The following is a 20,772-nucleotide window of genomic DNA, read 5'->3' as shown; positions in this document are numbered from 1 at the left end:
CGCATGTGTACCGTTAGAAATACATAAGATAATTACAGAATGAATGAACGATTTTCTCCAGAATTCCAAAAAAATCTTTTTTTTTTAATTTTAGAATTTTATTCCTCAGCCGGATTTTCTTTGTAAAAAATAATCACTACAAGGATCTACAATGTTTCGTGAACTGTATCACAGAAGATACTCATGCTTTCTATGGGAGTTGCAGGGGTAATTCCATGCCCAAGATTGGCAATGTACCTCTTCTTCCCGAATTTCTTCACCATTTCCTGGGTCAGAGAACGAAGTTCTTCCTAAAATTAGAAATAAATTAACAGGAAGATTGAATAAATAAAGCTGATTTCAAACTTACAGGACTCTTGTACATATCCTGAGGATCCAAATTTCCCTGAAGAGTTATATTGTCACCAACTGCTGCTCTAGCTTCTGTAGGATACACTGTCCAGTCAATCCCAATCACATTGTACCCCAATTCAGCTTGCTCCTTTAGAGAGTGACCAGCTCCTTTAGCAAAAAGTGTCTAAAAAATAAATTTAATTAAAAAGAAAAATCTTTTGGTTAATTCTTTTAGAATCTCACCATCGGAACACATTCGATGTTTTGCTCCTGAAGACGCTTTTTTAGCCTCTCGGGGATTTCCTTTAAATGCGGCAAAGCAACAGATAGAAATTGTTCCTTGGGAAGGTGTTCGGCACTTGATTCGAAGACTTGGAGCATTTGAGCTCCAGCTTTAACCTGCATCTCCAAGTAGTCCACAATAACGCTGGTTAGGAGATCAAGGAGCTTCTTTGATTCATCTGGATGATCTGAGAGCCAAGATTTGGCCTTACTCATGGTCTTGCTGCCACCTCCTTCAATCATATACCCCATGAGAGTCCATGGAGCTCCAGTGAATCCAATAAGAGGGACTTTTCCATCAAGAAGATGCCGCATCATCGTTATGGCATCCCCAACATACTTCAATCGATCCACTGCTCCCTCCGGAGTGAGCCTTTTCAAATCATCTGGGCCATCGAGGGGCTCAGGGAAGACAGGACCCTACAATAATCCGGGTTTAAGATCATTTAATAAAGATTTCATTTGACCACACCCCTACCTTCCCGGGATGCATCTCAACTACAAGACCCAGTGCCTGTGGAATGACCAAAATGTCTGAAAAGATGATTGAAGCATCCAGATCGAAGCGTCTCAGTGGCTGCATTGTGACTTCACATGCTAGTTCCGGTGTTCTGCAGACTGTGAAGAAATCATGCTTCTTCCGTACTTCCTGCAAAATTACATTTCCTGTAAAATCCTTCTCTTTTATTCAAATAAAAAGGAAACTTACCTGAAATTCCGGAAGATACCTTCCAGCTTGTCTCATCACCCACACTGGGATTCTATCCACAGTTTCTCCACGAGCTGCCCGTAGGAGATTATCATTTTTTAGGGCAGGAAATTGCTAGTCATGGAGAGGATGATTTTCATGTTTTGCCCATTATTACGAATAAATCAAAAAGATTAAGTAATTTAATGATTTTCCATAAAAAGAAAAGTCTTACCTTATTCGAGGAGGACATTTTATTCGCCTGAATTCCTTGTAATATTGCTAAATAAATGAAAAACAATTTTATTGAATTGCAATGAGAAAAGAACAAAAAAACATGCGGAGAAATTCTGACAACTCCAAATGGGGTGAATAGGAAAATTTATTTATTGATTCACTTTAAATTAAACAAAAATTAAACAAATAAAATGATATAAAGGCAAAAAAAAAAGAATTTTGCATATTTTTTAGCTTTTTGAAAAGAACAAAAGTCAGCAGGAATTAAATAAAAATTCTAATTGTGAACCTATTCACCCTATTTGACTGTAAAAATTTTGGCGCCTTTTTCCCAACAACACAGCTGATAAAGCATTTCTATATTTTTGTGTTTTTCCCCTGAAAAAAGTGAAAAATCTCCTGAATTTCTTACAAATCATCCAAGAATAGTCTACAAACTCAAAGATGAGCGATTCTGGAGGTAAGTTTAATCGTAGATTCAATGAAAAATTCATCAAATTACCTTCTTCCCCGTCTCCTAACCTCTAGGAATGGAACCACGTCCAAAGCGACAGAAGATTGATAAATTGGGCAAATTAGCGGCATTCCAGCGTCTTCGGGAAGCTAAATCATCCGGCGTGAAGAACAAGTACGAGATCAAGGATGTGGATAATGTGTACGAGACCGTAGATGAGCGCGAGTACTCCAAAAGGGTCCAATCGCGTGCTGCTGAAGATTGGATTGATGACGATGACGGTGAGTACGTTGAGGATGGTCGGGAGATATTTGATGATGAAGACTCCGATGGGGAGAGTGCTGCTGCTTCCAAGAGCAAGAAAGCAGCAAAAAAGCGTGGGCGGGAGAGTGGAAAAACCGCCAAAGGGAAGGGTTCAATAAAGAATCTCTTTAGCAATGCCGTTCCCAAGAAGAGTCATACAGCAACTCTTGGGGATGATAGTATCCTGTCTGAGATTCTGGGAGAAATTGATGGGTCAAAGAAAGATGCTACAGAGACGACGGTATCAAGTGCAGTGAAGAAGCTTCCAGTGACGAAGCAATCGGAGAAAGATGCAGCCCTCACGAAGGAATACATGCGGAGTTTCAATAGTAAAATCAAGAGGAAGGAACCCCCAAAAGAGGATGCAGATGGAAGTGATGATGAGCTGCTGGATAGGATTGTTAAACAAACAATGGAAAAGAAGAGTAATGTGGTGGAGCAAAAGGAAGCACCTAAAGCAATATTCGTCGAACCCAAGCCAATACAAAAGGAAAAGAAAATCACAGAAGCACCTGTAATTGAGAAGGGAGACAAGGAAAATGAGCCTGAGAAACAAAATGAAGCGAATAAAGATGAAAATTTGGCTGCTCTCCTGGAGGATAGTGAAGATTTTGCGCTGGCCCTTGTAGATGAACAAACTCCTTCGCGTAATTCAGCCAAAGAGAAAATCCAGGCAATGGCCTCAGATAAGATTACCATGAATTGGGAAGCAGTCATGCAAATGAATGATGACAATGACATTGATTTCACTGCATTTGAAAAGGCTGATCCTGAGAATTCAGCAACGAATGATGAATCTGAGAAGAAGATTTGGTTCTGGGATGCCTGGGAGGATCCTATGAAGCGTCCTGGGCAACTTTTCCTTTTTGGACGCATTGCTGCGGATAAATCGAATGAAAATTTCAAATCCATAACTGTTCACATACAGAGCGTGGACAGAAAGCTCTACCTCCTCCCACGGCAGTACCTCTTGGACAAGATGACTCGAGAGGAGACGCGGGAAAGGGTGACCCTTGGCCATGTTGCGCAGGAACTCGATGAGATTCTCACACAATTGGGCGTACAGTCCTACAAGACGAAGGAAGTGATGAAAAACTTTGCTTTCACCATAAAAGGTGTTCGTATCCCGGAATCCTCGCAGTGCATTGAAGTTCGCTACAGTGGTCACCTCAAAGTGCCACAGAATGCACCCAGGAAGTACCTCTCAATTGCCCACATCTTCGGTACAACCACAACACCATTGGAGACTTTTCTTCTCGACACCAAGATCAAGGGACCTTGCTGGCTGACGGTAAAGAACTTTCAAACTCGCTCACTTCCTCTAACGTGGAGCCGCATGGAGATTGTTGTTCCCACCAGTAGGGCTGTCTGTGTGGCTCCGGAAGAGAATAAAAATCCCCCACCAGTCTCCCTTATTGTCCTCAATGTAAGATCCAGCTTGAATGTGAAAACAACCAAGAATGAGATTGTAATGATCTCATGCCTGATTCAGGATAAATTTCCCCTCGATCGTGCCCCTCCTACGACCCCATTCAATCGTCATTTTTGCGGCTTAACTCATCCAACGCAACAGGGCTGGCCGATGGACTTTGGGACAAAATTCAAGGGCTACACCAAGGCTAAGGCGAAGAAATTCGAATCTGAACGTGAACTCCTCAATTGGTTCCTGGCTATTTATCAAAACACCGATCCTGATCTCATTGTAACGCACGATGCAGCCGATTGTCAGCTTGATGTGATCTTTGATCGTGTTATTGGCCTAAAATTGCAAAATTGGTCACGAATTGGTCGTCTCAGAAGGACAGCGGTGGACAGCAAGCGCTACCAGGACTACTTTACCGGCCGAATGATTTGCGATGTGAAGAAATCCGCGGAAGAATTCATAAAATGCCGCAGCTATGACCTGGCGACGCTCTGTACGGAGGTACTAAAGATTCAGGAAGATGATCGCATTGAGATCTCCAATGATGACATTCACTTTATGTATGAGTCCAGTGAGGAAATTCTCAAACTCATCACACTCACCGTGCAGGATGCTCTGTATGTTCTTCGCCTCATGTGCGAATTGAATGTTCTCCCGTTGGCACTGCAGATCACAAATGTCTGCGGGAATATGATGGCACGAACGCTTCAGGGTGGACGATCGGAGAGGAATGAGTACCTCCTGCTGCATGCCTTCAATAAGAGAGACTACATTGTGCCATCGAAGAAGGAGAGATTCATCGGGAAAGAATGGGAGAAAGTAGATGCCGCCGCCGAGGGGGGCCAAACGCGCAAGAAAGCCGCCTACACAGGTGGGCTTGTTCTTGATCCCATAAAGGGATTCTATGAGAAATGTATTGTCCTGATGGACTTCAATTCGCTCTACCCGAGCATTATACAAGAATTCAACATTTGCTACACCACCATCGATGAGCCAGAACATGTGGAGGACAATATTCAACTTCCGGATTCAACAGTTGAGCAGGGTGTGCTTCCAAGTCAAATTCGTGGGCTTGTGGAGAGTCGACGCGTCGTTAAGGGTCTTCTGGCGGAGCCAAATTTGAATGCAGAGCTAAAGATGCAGTACGACATACGACAGAGAGCTCTCAAATTGACTGCTAACTCCATGTACGGATGCTTGGGCTTCAGCCATTCGCGTTTCTACGCCCCACACTTGGCAGCCCTGATTACACGAAAGGGGCGCGATATCTTGATGAATACCAAAAATCTCGCAACGAAACTCAATCTGGAAGTTATCTACGGAGACACAGACAGTATCATGGTTAATTCCAACTGTGTGGATTACGATGAAGCCCAGAAGATTGGGAATACCATCAAGCAGAAGGTTAACAAAATGTACAAACATGTTGAGCTGGACATTGATGGGGTGTTCAAATCCCTTCTGTTGCTGAAGAAGAAGAAGTACGCTGCGAAGATTGTCAGCAAGGGGCCAAATGGTCAACTTAAGTACAGCCTTGAGCTCAAAGGATTGGATATTGTGCGACGGGATTGGTCAAAAATTTCCGTTATGGTGGGTCATTCAATCATTGATGACATCTTCAGTGATGCCGATGCAGATGAGAAGATTGAGAAGATCCACGATCGCCTGGAGAGTATCAGGCGGGACATTTACGAAGGGAAGGTGCCTCTGCCGCTCTTTGTGATCACCAAAAAGCTCACTCGACCACCGAAAGAGTATGCAAACAATTCAAATTTGCCCCATGTGATTGTGGCCACAAGGATGAATGCTACACAGGGGCGAAGGTTCAAGAAAGGGGACACCGTGAGCTATGTCATTTGCCAGGATGGCACGGACAGGGCACAAATGCAGCGAGCTTATCACCTCGATGAGATGCATCTGAATGCGGAACTCAAGATCGATGCTGACTACTACATTTCGCAGCAAATCTTCCCGGTTATTTCACGCATCTGTGAACCCCTCGATGGCACCAACATCTCCCGATTGGCACAATGCTTGGGGCTGGATGCTAAGAAGTACAAGAGTCTGGAGGAGAAAGTTGATCGCGAGGATGAGCTGAATGACGATGTGAACACCCTGATGAAGAGCAGTGCTCAGAAGTATCATTTCTGTGAGAAATTCACCTTCAAATGTGTCTCGTGTCATCATGAGAATCCCATGGCAGCTGCTGTGAAGCGTGTGGATGCCAATCTCGTGCCTGTTCTTGCTGTTTGTGCAAATCCCGAATGCAAAATCCCTCCATACGAATATCTAGCTGGCATTCAAAATCAACTAATCCTCAAGATTCGTTCCTTCATCAATCGCTACTACGCCAATTGGCTCGTGTGCGATGACAATACTTGCTCCCACAACACACGAATCCTCACGCATGTCATCTCCAGCAATGATCGTCCCATGTGCTATGCCTGCCGGAAAGGAAGTCTCGTGCGACAGTACACAGAGACTGATCTCTACACGCAAATTCGCTACTTTCAGTACATCTTTGACCTCACACAGCCTCAATATAAGAGTGAGTATCAGTGTTATTTTGTAGTGAAGGAGGATGTGGACAAATTTGCTAATTAATCAATTCTTTCCCCTCCCTGAAAATGCAGAAATGAAGATCACACCTCAAGTGGAAGATGCCTATCGTTTGCTCAAGGAGACAATCGATCGATTGCTGAGTAAATCAGCGTATTGTATTGTCAATTTGGCAACAATCTTTGGGAAACTCCACCCCACAAAGACCTCAGATGATCATCAATAAGTGCTCACACAATTGAATTGAATTTCCGCAAAGATTTTTTTCTTAATAACTTTTACTTTTTGTATTTCATTCAAATAAAATTAAATAATTTTGTGTCTTTTCTTGTAATTAAAATAAAAGAGAAAATATGAAGTATTTCAAAAAGATCTTTTGATTTTATTTTCCTTCTGGCAGCAGCAACAGCACTGAATGGAAGATCTTAAGACTCACCTCTGTTATGTTGCTCCTTATGCAAAAAACCCGTTGGATTTTGGGAGGGCAATTTCATTTGCAGAATTGGGCAGGTTTTTTTTCAGTTTGTTCTCAGTTCTAAAAGAAGAAGAGGATGCGCGAATTAATAAAATGATGAAAGAGAGGAAAAGACAAACTCGTCGGAGAAGCGAATTCCACACGGGGCTCTGCACCCAAAAAGAGCAGTTTAAACGTTCATCAACAAAATCCCCCCCAACCAATGCTCCACACGCGGGTCGATTGATCGAAAATAGTAAATGGTTTTTATGAATGAATGAGCGCTGCTGAAAAAAAATTAATCGCTGTGTGTCTGTGTGTGGGATTTCTCCCGCTCAGGGCACCTGCTGCTGCCCAATAGCACCTGAATTGAAAAGACGATTCCAGGGAGAGAGAGCTTGTTAGTTTGATTCTGATCATTTGCGAGAATGGTTCGTGCGTGATTTTGTGAGTTGTGCTGATGAGATAAAGTTTATGTGAGAACTCAATTATGCACAATGTCAGTGATTCGAGGACTTTTGGTGATTTTTCTGGCGCACTCCCTGGCGCCGAGATACTCGTATTGCGTTCTCGAGAGTAGTGTCCTCCTGGCACAGGATCAAATGGTGGACTTAACCAATCAATTGGGCTTCCGTATACTCTACTACCATTCCCTGGCCAATAGGAATAACGTGGCGCTTTCTCCGTGTGGCCTCGCAAGTGTTCTCATAGCACTATTCGAGGGCTCCGATGGGCATAGTGCTCTCGAAATTCGTGACACACTGGAATTGCCCTGGGAGAGGGATATTATTCGTGTGGGATTTCGGGATATTCATCGACGATTGCGGAGCTATTTCTACAATCAAGAGAATCTTCTGAGTGGATTGAGTCTCAGCAAAGAGAATGTAACAATTCGTCCTGAATATGAGACTCTACTGAGATTCTATGGGTATGATCTCATGTCAGGTGGAATGATGCATACAACAACCACGGAAGCAACCACTGAGGAAACATCAGTAGCAGACACAATGGCTACAACACCAATTGCAACCACCACCACAACAACGGAAGCATCAACAGAAGCAACGACTGCTGAAGTGACCACCATTGAAACATCAACTGCCCAGGAGATTTCTGGTGAGGAAAATTAATAAAATGATGGAGTTTTATGATTTTTACAAAAACATTTTAAATAAACATTGTGATCTACGAGGGTCATCGAAAATATTATCGCTAATCTGTACAATAAATGCTGCATTATAAAAATATCCAACAAAAGATTAAAAGAGCTTTGAAAAGAATTCACCTTCAAACGTTGATTTTTTTTTTTTTTTTTTTTCTTTTTTTTTCGCCACCCACCCACCCGATGCGAAAAAGGCCCTCATTCGTAGAATATTTGAGGCCGCGGTCAAGCAATTGAATCCTGAAATTTTAACACAAAACATATAAAAGCGTCACACTAAACATTCATACCACTCTCTTCTAAGAACTCAACTAACCCCCACAATGCTTGCTCGTTCCTGTCGACTATGCATCTTCGAAGAAGAACAGAACTTCGTGCAGTACTCTCGTTTGATACCGGGACCACAATTCTTTGCCTACCTAGGGAATATTTGGGACAGTCAAACAGTGCGTGATCAATGTCTTCTACGACTCCACATACATCACATAGCGCGGTCTCTACAATGTTAAATCTGCCCAGATGCGCGGCAGTTCTAGTATGGCCTGATACAAGTCTAGATATTTTTACAATCACATTGCGTTTCATGTCCCATCTGTCTTTAAACCAAGGATTCAATGAAACCTCAGACAATATTGAGAAACAATGCCTACCCTTATCACTTTCCCTCCACATGGTTTGCCATTTCTCAATTGCTTTCTCCCTGAACTTAGCGTGCCAATCACCTGGCATGACTTCCGTATCTTGTGCTGTTGGCAATTCCGTGGCATTTCTTGCGAGCGTATCTGCGATTTCATTGCCCGGTATTCGTGAATGTCCAGGTACCCATATAAACCATACACTCACGCTGCGATTTTCGAGAGAACTTATTAAACTTACTATACGAGCTAGTAGTTTAGATGTTCGATCCCCTGATTGCTTGCACGCGTTCTTCACAGTCTCAATTGCGGACTTACAATCAGTTATTATGCAAATCTTCGGCGCGTCAACCACAGTCTCAACTGCACGTTCTAGAGCCAATACAAAAGCCATTAATTCTGCAGTGTAACTAGAGGATGGGGTTTTCAAGCGAATCGTATTTTGCCATCGTGAACGTTCTTCAAAGGCTGCTGCCCCTGCAGAATCATTCAACAGTGAACCGTCTGTATAAAACAAAGGAGCATTATCAAATTCCCTTCGGTTTAGAGTTTCGTACAGGTAGTGCTGAGACACATTTGCTCGTAGCTCCTTCTCAATATCTTTGACGCATTCCCACACATCAAAACAGATATTTACGCTGACCTCATTCACGATAGCAGAAACAGGGTTTCCCCATACGTTCTCAGCCGTTAAGCCCATACTTTCAATAACTCTAGTGATTTTACAAAGTCTGTTGTTAGGATCAAGAGAATTAAGAAGTGTCAGATCAGCCCAAAGGGTTGGCTGGTACTGTAGCGCACCTGCGAAAAATCTTGTGTTCAGAAACTCATATCTTAAACTAAGTGGCATAACACCAGCTATTGCTTCAAGACTAAGTGTATGAGTGGACACCATGATTCCCATGCACATTCTAAGAGCTTTCCATTGAACTCTGTTCAGTTTAAGCATATGCCCCGCAGCTGCCCCTGCAAATGCAATGCTACCGAATTCAAGTACTGATCTTATAGTTGTCTTATACAGGATCAACATGTTTAAGGGGTGTGCTCCCCATTCAAATCCTGCTACGGCTCTGAGAAAATTAATCCTCAAGGTGCATTTAGATACCACTTCTCTAATGTGTGCTGCAAAACGGCATTTTCTGTCAAATATAACACCTAAGTATCTAAAGGATGTTACACATTCAAGGGTTCTATTTTCAATGGACACTTCGAGTATTGGATCTTGATGTTTCCTTGAAAACACCATTGATACGGATTTTGACACAGACAACTTAAGTCCAAGCTCCCCTAATTTCGTGTAAATTTGCTGACCCGCTTCGTTCAATGTAGATTCAATACTCTCTTCGTTCCGTGAGCTGATGCCAATCATTATGTCATCCGCATACTGCAACATGAAACCCCCCGACGGCAGAATAGAATCCAGTTCGTGTACATATATGTTGTATAGTACTGGGGAAAGCACGGACCCCTGTGGAAGACCTCTTTGACCAATTCTTTTCGCAAGGATAGTATTGTTAACAACAAAACTGAGGTGCTTTTCAGCTAGTAGACCCCATAGTATTTGTACAATCCTACCACTTAGGCCCAAATTAAGAAGCATTTTGCATAGAACGTCTACCAACACATTGTCATACGCCCCCTCAACATCAAGAAATAGACATCCTGTCTGTTGTTTGCGTGCAAACCCAATCTGTACTTTCGTATAGAGGGCAGCGACACAGTTTGTGACCCCACGCTTTCTTTTGAAGCCATATTGAGATTCTGGGATTATGGAATTACTGCTGACCCATAATTCAAGCCTGTTCAGAATTATTCGCTCAAAAACTTTACGAACAACCGACAGCAAACTGATGGGCCTATACCCCGATAATTCATTTAAATCTTTGTTTGGCTTAGGGACTGGTACGACCTTTGCTTCTTTCCACACCTCAGGGATACTTGCTTCAACCCAAACCCTAGAGAACAAACTAGCCATAAATTCAAATCCACACACCGGCAAATTGCATAGAAACGAAGTTCTTATTCTATCTAAACCTGGTGATTTATTCTTGCTTTGCGATAATGCATGTTTAATTTCTACATGGGATATTTCGTGTTCGAGATATTGAAAATTTAATAATGATGGGTCTTGATCTTGATCGTTCATAGGTGGAGACATCTGGGCAAAGGGTGGTGCCAATTTATTTGCGAATTCATCCATCCATTCAGGATTAAATTTTGATCTGTTCTGTCGTCGGGCTCCTCGAAAGCTGCGGGCTATACTCCACATTTCCTGCAATGAGGTTGTTGACGAAAAATTAGAACATCTCTGCCTCCACCCCTGGATGCGTTTTTCTCTGAAAAGCTTTCTTGCAATTGCATCAGCTCTTTTCCACTCCAGAAAAGATTCCCTTAACCCTGTACATCTAAAAACATCCCATTTGACTGCCCTATCCGTCCATGCTCTTTTACATTCATTATCGAACCAGTCTTTAGATTGTCTGTTGTTTGAACCCTGAGATCGTCGCTCTGATCTTCTAGCAGCCTCAATGACCACTTCATTGAAGAATGCATTCATGTCATTAACACAATCAAAATTTTCTCTTGCATTACTGAAACCATTTGCAGCTTCTCGTTTGAATTTCTTCCAATCAATGTTGTTAGAAATTAAAGCATCAGTAGGGTTTTCGGGTTGCGAATTATCTGCTTGTCCATGAATCAACAAATAAACTGGTATATGATCACTACCCAGGGAGTCATTCACCAAATCCCACTCACACCTTAGAGCTATCTGACGTGATACAAAGGAGAGATCTAATACTGAAGATTGCCTAGGAGGGCATGCAATTCGAGTATGTCTTCCATCATTCATAATAACAAAGTCCGATTGAAGTGCCCACTCCTCAAGTGCGCTCCCTCGGTTATCAGATTCAAGCGAACCCCATAGTTCAGAATGAGCGTTAAAATCTCCCAGTAAGAAAATTTTACTTCCCTGTGAAACACTTATAATGCTGTTTAGATCTTCTCCTCTTAACTCATTATCCCTTGTAGAATAAATCGACCAAACTATAAAAGATTCATCATGCCATGAAACCCTAACGCCTATACACTCAATTCTCTGGCTATCAAAATTTAATCTTGTCCATCTCAACTGACTTTTTACTCCAATCATAACCCCTCCTCCATGATTTGTTCGGTCATTTCTTATTATATCATATCCTGGTACACGCACATTTGTTCGTTCTGTGACTTTTGTTTCTTGTAGTGCAAAAATATCAGCCCCAACAGATCTCATAAGAACACATACATCCTGCAATCTAGATCTTATACCATTAACATTCCACTGTATAATTCTAAACCCATCACCACCAACAGGCGGAACCAAATTTAAACGCACTCCATGATCATCTCGTTCAGATGTACTATCGAATTCATTCATTCTTGCCGCATAGGCCAGAGAACATGCGGGTCATTAGCGCTGGTATCATTTCACTTATTAAATTCTTGATTAATGGGGCAACCACAGCTCTTATCATTTCAACCAATCCATCACTCAGTCCAAAAGATTCGATCCACTCAACGAACTTATCCACAATTTTATCGATCCAATCCTGGCTTTCCTGATCGTCTTCAGATGGTTTGTCTTGTTTCTTCTTAATATTTTTCCGCTGTTGCTGTGGTGCTTTGCTTACTTGGGGCTGTACAAAGCTTCTGTTCTTTGGGACTGCACCCAGACTGGACCAGTAGGATTCATCAATATCTTCTGATGATCTCTGTGCTCTATTCCTCTTCTGCCTTCGTTGTCTCTCCTGATTACTTGCCTCTTCTTCCTGTACTCCACCCACTGCTCCTTCTTCCTCTTCCTCATCTTCTGGCTCTGAGAGTGCTTCGAATCTATTCGTGGGTTGGGTGTTCTGGGATCGCCTTGGGGTTGCTCTCACAGCACCGTTTGCAGGGGTCTGTTGCCTCAAAATCTCTGAATATAGCTTCTTATGATTATCTTCCGCGGCTTTATATTGCTTCGCACGGATGGCATCCCTCACTGGACAATCATGGGCTTTTTCTGGAAATGTTCCATCACAATTAGGGCATTTGAATGCTTCCTGCGGACATAAAGGGGAATTCTCATGTACTTCTCCGCACTTATCGCATCTCTTCTTTGCATAGCAAAATTTCTCTGTGTGGTTGTATCTCAAGCATTTCGTGCATTGGAGAACATTTTCAGTGTAATATCTCACAGGTAGAAGAAGCTTATCGATTTCAACCACATCAGGGAGCATCTGACCTGCAAATGTGAGTCTTACAAAATTGATCGGCGTGGCGGTTTTTTCATTGCCCACCTTGACCACTTTGTACAATCTCTTGACTTCAATGATTTCAATCTTTTTGCTCATTTGCGTCTTGAGACGACCAGCACCTTCTCTCTGCAATACAATCAAGGATTCCCCGAGTGAAAAAGGTACCACACCTTGAATTTCCACTCCTGTGCACTGAATGTACACATGATAGTCTACATTGAAATCCGTATCGTTTGGCAGTGCATTTGCTTCCCTTAGGTCGCTGAATTCCACGCATAGTTTTTCCTTCACGATCATCCTCATTGCAGTGATTGACTTATATTTGCCGGTCAATTTTTTTGTCAACGAGATTTCGGGGATCGACCTGTTGTTGACCAATTTGCGTATATAGACGCGGTACGGACCCTTAGCATCAGCGGGATAAAATCTCTTGCGGGGCGGTATATCCACCTTACTTCGCTTATAATTAGCAATAATATCCCTTGATTTCTCAATTTGCCTTGAGATCAACACACCGGGATCACGTTCTTCCTCATTGATATCATCAGTATCCATATCGCCACTTCCCATATAGCCAGCATTATTGTCCGTCTCATTCTCATCGCAATTCATATCCGATTGCATCTCATCCGAAGGGAGAGCAATGCTGCTCTTTTTCCCTCCAATTGCTTTATCACCGATGTGCACTTGGCAACGTTTGGACAGCGAATGCAAACGTTGATTTTTCCAGAAAAAAAAGTAATTTTGGTAATTGTTACAAAAAAGAGGTTTTTTCTACATTTCTTAGATGGGTGGAAAATCATCAATTAATCCATTAATCAACTCACCTATTAAAGGGACAGAATTATGCGCTGCAATGTGCACAATAGATGCTATGTAACTTTCTAAATTTGTGCATTTCCTCTGAATTTCATGTTACGCAATTGAATGAAGAAGAGAAAATTGCATGAGCCAGACACACCCAAGCAAATTACTCAAGAATTTTCAATTTTCATGAAAATCCGAGTTTTTTTTCTATTACTACTGAATTTATTTGCAATCTGTACAATAGAAATGAATGAATACAGATTTTTTTCTTAGATCAATAACAAAAATTGATCATTCTTTGAAATCTTGAGATGAAAAGCTGCAGAATTTTAATTGTTTGTTATATTTTTAAATAGAAACGAGCACACTTGCAACTACGGAAGCACTTGAGACAACACCCACAACGGAAAAGACAACGACTGAGGAGCTGGAGAGCACAGAAACCACCACAATTGGAATTACGAGAACTACAAAGTACATCTTCACGTTCACACCACCCACAAGTGTTGTGGATGAGGAGGAGACAACGTCTGAAATCTCAACAATTTCAACAACATCAGAAATGTCCACATCTACCGAAGGAAGGGACACGGAGGAAACTACAACAACTGGAGGGAATCTTGTTCAGGAAACAACAACAGATATTGCTCTGGGACGACGAAGACGTCGAAAGCCCAAAAGGCAGTCACGTTTGATTAATTTCATTCGACGCAGACGATCACCGATTGAATTTGTAATCCCTGAAATTGATACACCTCCCCCGTTCCTCCACTACAACGCCATCGCAACACCCAATCCTCAATATGAGATTCACCCGTATCAACTAACAGAGGATTCTCGGGAAGAAGTTGATCTGTTCTACCTTAATCGCTTCGAAAGTGCTCAAGTTCCCTACAAATTCTTCAATACAATCATGAAATTTGCCTATCTCGACTCCATTCAGTCATCTGTGTTGGAAGTAGAATTGGATTCTGATAACTACAATCTCCTCCTCATCCTCCCAGACTACTACTATGGGCTCGATCGTGTTCTGGCTGCCATGAAGACACGCTTTGTGCCCAACATACGGGAGCTCCGTACTGAAATCCTCCAGCCAACATGGATCAAAGCAATGATTCCCAAATTCTTCCTTCACGGTCGCATTGTGCTCACCAATGATTTGCAAAATGTTAGTGAGCAAAAGATTTTAATCTCAATATTTCTTCTAATGCTAATCTTTCTTTTTAGATGGGTATTCTGGACATATTTGAACCAACGCGTGCCAATTTCTCTCCCATGAGCGATGATGAGGGGATCTACACGAGGCACGTCGAACAGGCGATAACTGTTAACATAAGAATTCATGCGAATGATAATTTGAAAAGTAAGATTTTATTCATTTTCTTTTATTCAAGAACAATTCTTATTATACAATTTTTTTTTTTCAGGATATTCTTCGTACTACAAAACACCCGTTGAATTGGCTATAAATCGTCCTTTTCTTTTTGTTGTGGCTGACAAGGAGAATCATCTTGCAATTATTGTTGGGACCGTTCTAAATCCTCTCAATTCTAGAATTCAATAAAATAATTAGAACAAAGTTGGCAGTTGACGGTTATAATTAGACGTTGCATTTTGAATTTTCAAAAACATAATTTTTATAGAGAACATCGTCGGCTACATGAGCAGTTCTTCCATCTTTATAGCAACCATTGGAGAAACCATAAAGGATGACACAGTCGACGATTTTCAACGTATAAAAGTGAGGTTATGCTTATTTTTTTCATTCATTAATCAAAATAGTTTGTGTTGTGATGCATTCTTTCTCCGATAAATTCTGCAAAAAATACAAATTAAGAAAAAGATGAGTGCTGCAAAATCTGCCCTACAGATTGACGAAGAGTTCCTGGACGACCTTGCGAGTAGATTTATCATAAATGTTCCCGTAGAAGAGGTGAAAATTGTGAAAGAAAAAAAATTCCCCAAAGAAATTAGAAAATAATTAAATTCTCTTATTTTTATAGCGAGCAAATTTAATTCGGATTTGCTTCCAAGTGGAGCTGGCTCATTGGTTTTACTTGGATTTCTACTGCGGTGGTGAGGATTACCGGGGGGTTTCGTGCACACTCAAGCAGTTTGCAACACAAATCTTCCAACATGTGCCCTTCCTTCGTGTGCGACTGCCGCATTTGGATGAAATCCTGGACAATTGGAAGAAATACAAGCTATCTGTGCCAACGTACGGGGCTATTCTCATCTCTGACGACCTAAGTCAGGTCCTTTTGGTCCAATCGTACTGGGCCAAGAGCTCCTGGGGCTTCCCCAAGGGGAAGGTTAATGAGAATGAAGATCCCGTTCACTGCGCTGTCAGGGAAGTTTTCGAGGAAACTGGTTTCGACATATCCCACCTCATTCAAGCTGCTGACTTCTTCGAAAGCACCTTCAATGATCAATTTACGCGTCTCTACGTTGTGAGCAATGTACCCAAAGATACGGTGTTTACTCCAAGGACTCGCAATGAGATCAAGTGCTGCGTGTGGTTCCCAATTGATCTCCTGCCGAATAGTAAAACTGAAGTGGATACAAAGCAAACGGTGGGCTTCAATGCCAACTCCTTCTTCATGATTATGCCCTTTATGAAGCGCCTGAAGAAGTGGGTGCACAGTCGACGCGAAGAGGTCTTGGCCAGGAAGGCGGGGAAGTCTCAACAACCCTCAAACTCCAAAGGAGAGAAAAAGAGGCAACGCCACAAGTCTATGGGGGAAATCGAGAATCTCTGGATCGGCGACGGGGGTAGCGGTGTGCATAAGATGAGTGGTGGGAGTTTGCTGAATAACCCCGGTGGGGGAAATAAGGGTACCCCAATGGGGCACAATTGGGAACCAAAGAGACGCGACAAAGCCCCCAAGACCAACCCAAAGCGACAACTTTTCGGTTCAGACGCCACAGCGACCAGTACTCCGGATACCAGTCCCGCAGTATTGTCCAGAAATACTCCAATCATCGCCGCAAAGAACAAAACAAAGATCACGGATAGTAGCAGCAGCAAGAAACCCAATCCACGGCCACAGTTCGTCGTGACGCCGTGTTGGGAGTGGGACAACTTCCGTTTTGACATTGCGCGAATCTGTGATTCTCACAATAATTTGTAAGTTGTGTTAAAAGCAAAGAAAAGAGAAAATTAAAATCCTTTCGATTTTATTTAGTCCACATTTGTTGTTGTTTTACTTTGACTTTTTAGACTTGATCTTCTTCAAGTAGAACTCCAACTCTTTACCCTCCAGGATGTATCCATCTGCTCGGCCATGTTGTCCAGGGCGGGAAGAAATAGCAGCTGTAAAGGAAATTTGTTAATTAAACTGTTTTCTTTTGTTTTGAAGAGTCTCTGCTTTGAGTTTAGGAGGACACTCAGGGTAACTATGACGATTATATCACATTTCGTCAGGAGCGATAAACTCAGAACGAGTACACACCCACTAATTGACGAATCACAATCATTTGTCATCATTGTGTCTCTCAAAGACTTCAATCTCATCAGGGAGGACTCACCAAGCAAACGTCCGGACGTGAATTGCTCCTCGAGGGCGGTTTCTACTTTAGCGTGCTTCTGCCTCGCCAAGTATTTCTTCATGACGCGTCCACTGCGCTTCTTCGTGAGCACATCATTCTCATCCTGACCCTTGGTGTCCTTCTTGCGTCCAAGTGGCAGAATGTAGTGGCTCTCGTACCATTGCCGGAATGGGGTGCCGTCAATCACAACAATGGCATTCTTCACGAGTGTCTTGGTACGTACCAGCTCGTTGTTAGAAGCATTGTAAACGACATCGATGATACGAGTCTTCCGGGCGGTGCCCTCTGATGCCCATGAGAAGTTTCCAGTATCCAGACGAAGTGCCCGGAACTTGGTGTTGCCACCACGTGTCCTTACAACGTGAACACGAGACGCTGCCAACTGAAATAAACAATCATTCAATTAATATTTGTCTGCAATGTAAGAAAACAGATTGAAATCTTCTTCTCAGGTGACCTATTCTTCATTTTTCTTTTGAGAATCTGTTGACACGCAAAAGGTAATAAAATCCTCATCACAGAAACCACACAAACAGTTTGTTTTTATAAAGAAAATTTACCTTTGTATTGGCTGCTGGGCGTCCCAACTCATACTTTCGCTTCTTACGGATTGGCTTCCTCTTGCCTCCGGTGGAGCGCCTCTTATGATACGAATCCCGACTGATTCCTAAAAAAGCCAACGAGACATTTTAGGTTATGTTCAAAACAAATTAACTTTATCACCGATTTCTTTGTTTTTGGAAGAAATATGATCACAATTGTTGCCAGGAGTTTACTGGAATTTTCAGTAGTCCTCAATAATCGTTTAATTCGTGTGAAATTCACAATAAAAGCAGTAAAAGCTGGAATGCACTCCGTTGTCAATGGCTATTAGCGGATTGAACAAATCAAGAGATATCTCAGCCATCCATTGTACCTTTCGCAGCATTTTAACATTTTTCACACAATAAAACTCCATTGATGCAGTAAAACATAAAATTGTGAACATATTTCTTCCATTTCTTGAGATATTTGCAAAAATTCACGACGGAAAACTCACCCATGGCGTAAAAGGTTTCGGAAAGAAAGAGCGAAACACGGCGCTGTCAAAGATACTTTTTCGCCGCGAGCTTTCACATAAGTCTGGCGGCGATAAGGGTATTCACTTTACGCAGACTTTACGCATACTTTATTCAATGAATTTTATGAAAACATAAAAAAAAGAAATTGTGTACCTAAATGAAAATAAGGTACCGTAAATTAAAGCAGCGAAATTATTCAAAGAACTACATAGTCTTATTATTTTCTTATAGTTAATTGGTCTTTAAGTAAAATTTTTTTTTAATATCTTTTTAAATTAAAAACCAATAAAAAGCATTAAAAAATAATTAATTTGAACGAATTAATTTATAATAACGTGAATTATGTTTATTTAATTAAGGTCTCATTAAAAACTCCTCAAGAAAAAGTGAATATCCCTAATATTTAGTTGTGTGACAGTGAAACGTCATTGTCAAAACAGAGTTTGAGAAACCAAGCTGTTTTTTTTCTCCGCAAATTTTTAAAGAAAAGTGAATTTTCCGAGATTTTCCAATGGCAGAGGAGGGAAATGAGGATAGCTGGTTGTACGGAGGCTCAAAAGGGGATGAAGGAGAAGAAGAAAGGGGCGCCATGGAGGAGGGGGAGGCAGGAAAGAGTCGCGACGAGTTTGATGACAAACGCGAGGACGGACGTCTCCAGCAGGAAGATTCCAACACCTGCGAGGAATCCCAGGTTGAGAATGGAACCAATGAAGATCAGGCCAATATGGTAAGTCCCCATCCCTATTGCCCCTTGCTCGCAGGAGCTTCAATTGAGATTTATTTGTTTGGTCTCTTCTGTATTTCAGGAGGAAGTCCCGGAAGATGCGGCAGAGCATATGGAGGAGCAGGAAAATATTCCAAATGTCAAGGAAAAGGGAGAGAATGGCTCGGATTCAGATGAGAGTGATGATGATGATATAAATGTGGTAATTGGAGACATTAAATCCGGGCTGAGCTACAACATAAAGCAAAGAGGGAATCTCCTGGCCTCCAATGCAGCTGCTGTCAATGAGAAACTCAAGCAATCCACGGGGAAGTTCAATATGGAGGATTTTGAGAGTGTGGGCACAATTAGTGGTGTCGCCGCGACGGAATTCAGTATTGATTCCCTCGAAGAGAAGCCATGGCGAATGCCTGGAGCTGATATCACGGATTACTTCAACTACGGCTTCAATGAAGACACCTGGAGGGCCTACTGTGAACGACAGAAGAAGATGCGTCTCAATGAAAGCGGTGTGGGGCTTCAGGGACTCGCTATAGGTCCTGTTCCGGGGATCACAACCGGACATGCACGTACCCTGACACCCCTTTCGAATGACAATAGCAAGTACACGTCAATTCCTGGGAATTTGCGGCGTGCAGGACCCCCGCCAGGACGCAAAATGACAGGAAGTATCGATGTAATTGGCTCAAATGGGATTTCCAGTCGCCGCGAAGATGGTCTCATGGGGAAGCCTTCAGCTAAGGAGAATGCCATTCAAGTGATGACTGCAGACAGGAGGGAGTACAGTCGCGCTGGGGGGAAGTTTGATGCACCCATTACTGGTAACTTCTCCGGAGATCCACCACCAGTTGATCCATTCTACGAACAGGAAACGTACAACTATGGGTACGAACCAACGCAGGATTCTCAGTGGAACAACAATGCCTGGCAGCCGTCGGGAATAAAGGAACTCACACCAAGCGCTCCACAAATGGTTCCACCACCCCTGGGTCTGCCCATGCCAATCCAGCCCATTGGACACGGACCACCACCAATGTTGAGCCAATTGCGTTTTGATGATGCCGACAGAGAACGCGAACGTGATCGTGATCGTGAACGTGAGAGGGATCGAGATCGTCGTGAGCGAGATAGACGTGAGTTGAATGCATATTTTTTACTAAAAAAATATTTTATGAACTTTAATGTTTTTTTTTATTTCAAGGTTTCGAGCGACGTCGCAGCCGATCTCGGGATCGCGAGAGAGATCGCGGTGATCGCTTGCTCACTGAACGTGAGATCAAGCAAGAACCCGTTGATAGGGATGACGAGTCTCCCTCTAGAGATAAGGACAGGAGATCTAAATACCGCGAGAGGTAAGAATTCTCATCTTAGCTAATTGTTAGAATATTATTAAATTTATTGTTTTTCATTTATTTCAAACAGGAGCAGCCGCAGAGAACGATCCCGCAGTCGTGAGAGATCAGAACGATCCAGACGCTCAAGAAGTCGCACTAGAGATCGTCGCAGTCGTAGTGACAAGAAAAAATCCCACAAACGCGATAAAGATGATAGTGAGTAGAAAAGGAAGAATTGTATGTACCACACAAACTTTTCGGTCATCAAATTATTTTAATATTGAAATTCAATATGTAAAAGAGAGTAAGAGAATAAACCACATCTGAAAACGATAAAAAACGATTTTGAATGGAAAATATATTTTTTCAGTGTTTTTTATTTAATATAATCAAGAAAATAATTTTTTCGTATCTCTTTAGCAATCGAAATTATTAACGGTAGGAGTTTGAATTTAGTAGAACAGTAGGCCTTGACGGGCGGAATAGGCGA

General features: G+C 42.2%; 7 protein-coding genes across 7 annotated transcripts; 4 read left to right on the top strand and 3 right to left on the bottom strand.

Annotated features, from left to right (window-relative positions):
* Nucleotides 1-76: 76 nt before the first annotated feature.
* LOC129787667 (uroporphyrinogen decarboxylase) lies at nt 77-1,796 on the bottom strand. Its single transcript, XM_055823392.1, has 6 exons — nt 1,539-1,796; nt 1,325-1,438; nt 1,094-1,264; nt 577-1,035; nt 350-517; nt 77-290 (listed from the first exon to the last, which is right to left on the bottom strand). Exons 1-6 carry the CDS (start codon nt 1,554-1,556, stop codon nt 147-149), a joined length of 1,074 nt encoding a protein of 357 aa, XP_055679367.1. The 5' UTR covers nt 1,557-1,796; the 3' UTR covers nt 77-146.
* Nucleotides 1,645-6,649, top strand: LOC129787666 (DNA polymerase alpha catalytic subunit). The gene is made up of 3 exons (XM_055823391.1): nt 1,645-2,000; nt 2,069-6,268; nt 6,354-6,649. Exons 1-3 carry the CDS (start codon nt 1,985-1,987, stop codon nt 6,503-6,505), a joined length of 4,368 nt encoding a protein of 1,455 aa, XP_055679366.1. The 5' UTR covers nt 1,645-1,984; the 3' UTR covers nt 6,506-6,649.
* A 487-nt stretch (nt 6,650-7,136) lies between these two features.
* On the top strand, nt 7,137-15,193 carry LOC129787664 (uncharacterized). The gene is made up of 4 exons (XM_055823389.1): nt 7,137-7,849; nt 13,971-14,782; nt 14,842-14,977; nt 15,042-15,193. The coding sequence occupies exons 1-4, from the start codon at nt 7,231-7,233 to the stop codon at nt 15,176-15,178; spliced, it is 1,704 nt and encodes a 567-aa protein (XP_055679364.1). The 5' UTR covers nt 7,137-7,230; the 3' UTR covers nt 15,179-15,193.
* On the bottom strand, nt 9,052-13,475 carry LOC129787665 (uncharacterized). The gene is made up of 2 exons (XM_055823390.1): nt 12,850-13,475; nt 9,052-12,612 (listed from the first exon to the last, which is right to left on the bottom strand). The coding sequence occupies exons 1-2, from the start codon at nt 13,429-13,431 to the stop codon at nt 11,941-11,943; spliced, it is 1,254 nt and encodes a 417-aa protein (XP_055679365.1). The 5' UTR covers nt 13,432-13,475; the 3' UTR covers nt 9,052-11,940.
* Nucleotides 15,194-15,342: 149 nt separating the features above from the next.
* LOC129787598 (m7GpppN-mRNA hydrolase) lies at nt 15,343-16,805 on the top strand. The gene is made up of 2 exons (XM_055823315.1): nt 15,343-15,547; nt 15,618-16,805. Exons 1-2 carry the CDS (start codon nt 15,458-15,460, stop codon nt 16,743-16,745), a joined length of 1,218 nt encoding a protein of 405 aa, XP_055679290.1. The 5' UTR covers nt 15,343-15,457; the 3' UTR covers nt 16,746-16,805.
* LOC129787642 (40S ribosomal protein S8) lies at nt 16,775-18,305 on the bottom strand. The gene is made up of 4 exons (XM_055823370.1): nt 18,203-18,305; nt 17,724-17,830; nt 17,143-17,545; nt 16,775-16,927 (listed from the first exon to the last, which is right to left on the bottom strand). The coding sequence occupies exons 1-4, from the start codon at nt 18,204-18,206 to the stop codon at nt 16,818-16,820; spliced, it is 624 nt and encodes a 207-aa protein (XP_055679345.1). The 5' UTR covers nt 18,207-18,305; the 3' UTR covers nt 16,775-16,817.
* Nucleotides 18,306-18,583: 278 nt separating this feature from the next.
* On the top strand, nt 18,584-20,622 carry LOC129787576 (pre-mRNA 3'-end-processing factor FIP1). Its single transcript, XM_055823289.1, has 4 exons — nt 18,584-18,951; nt 19,031-20,081; nt 20,150-20,300; nt 20,371-20,622. Exons 1-4 carry the CDS (start codon nt 18,736-18,738, stop codon nt 20,504-20,506), a joined length of 1,554 nt encoding a protein of 517 aa, XP_055679264.1. The 5' UTR covers nt 18,584-18,735; the 3' UTR covers nt 20,507-20,622.
* Nucleotides 20,623-20,772: the final 150 nt, after the last annotated feature.

Source organism: Lutzomyia longipalpis, chromosome 1 (genome assembly GCF_024334085.1).
Source record: "Lutzomyia longipalpis isolate SR_M1_2022 chromosome 1, ASM2433408v1".
Classification (NCBI taxonomy): Eukaryota; Metazoa; Arthropoda; class Insecta; order Diptera; family Psychodidae; genus Lutzomyia; species Lutzomyia longipalpis.
This window is presented reverse-complemented; position numbering and strand designations above follow the sequence as displayed.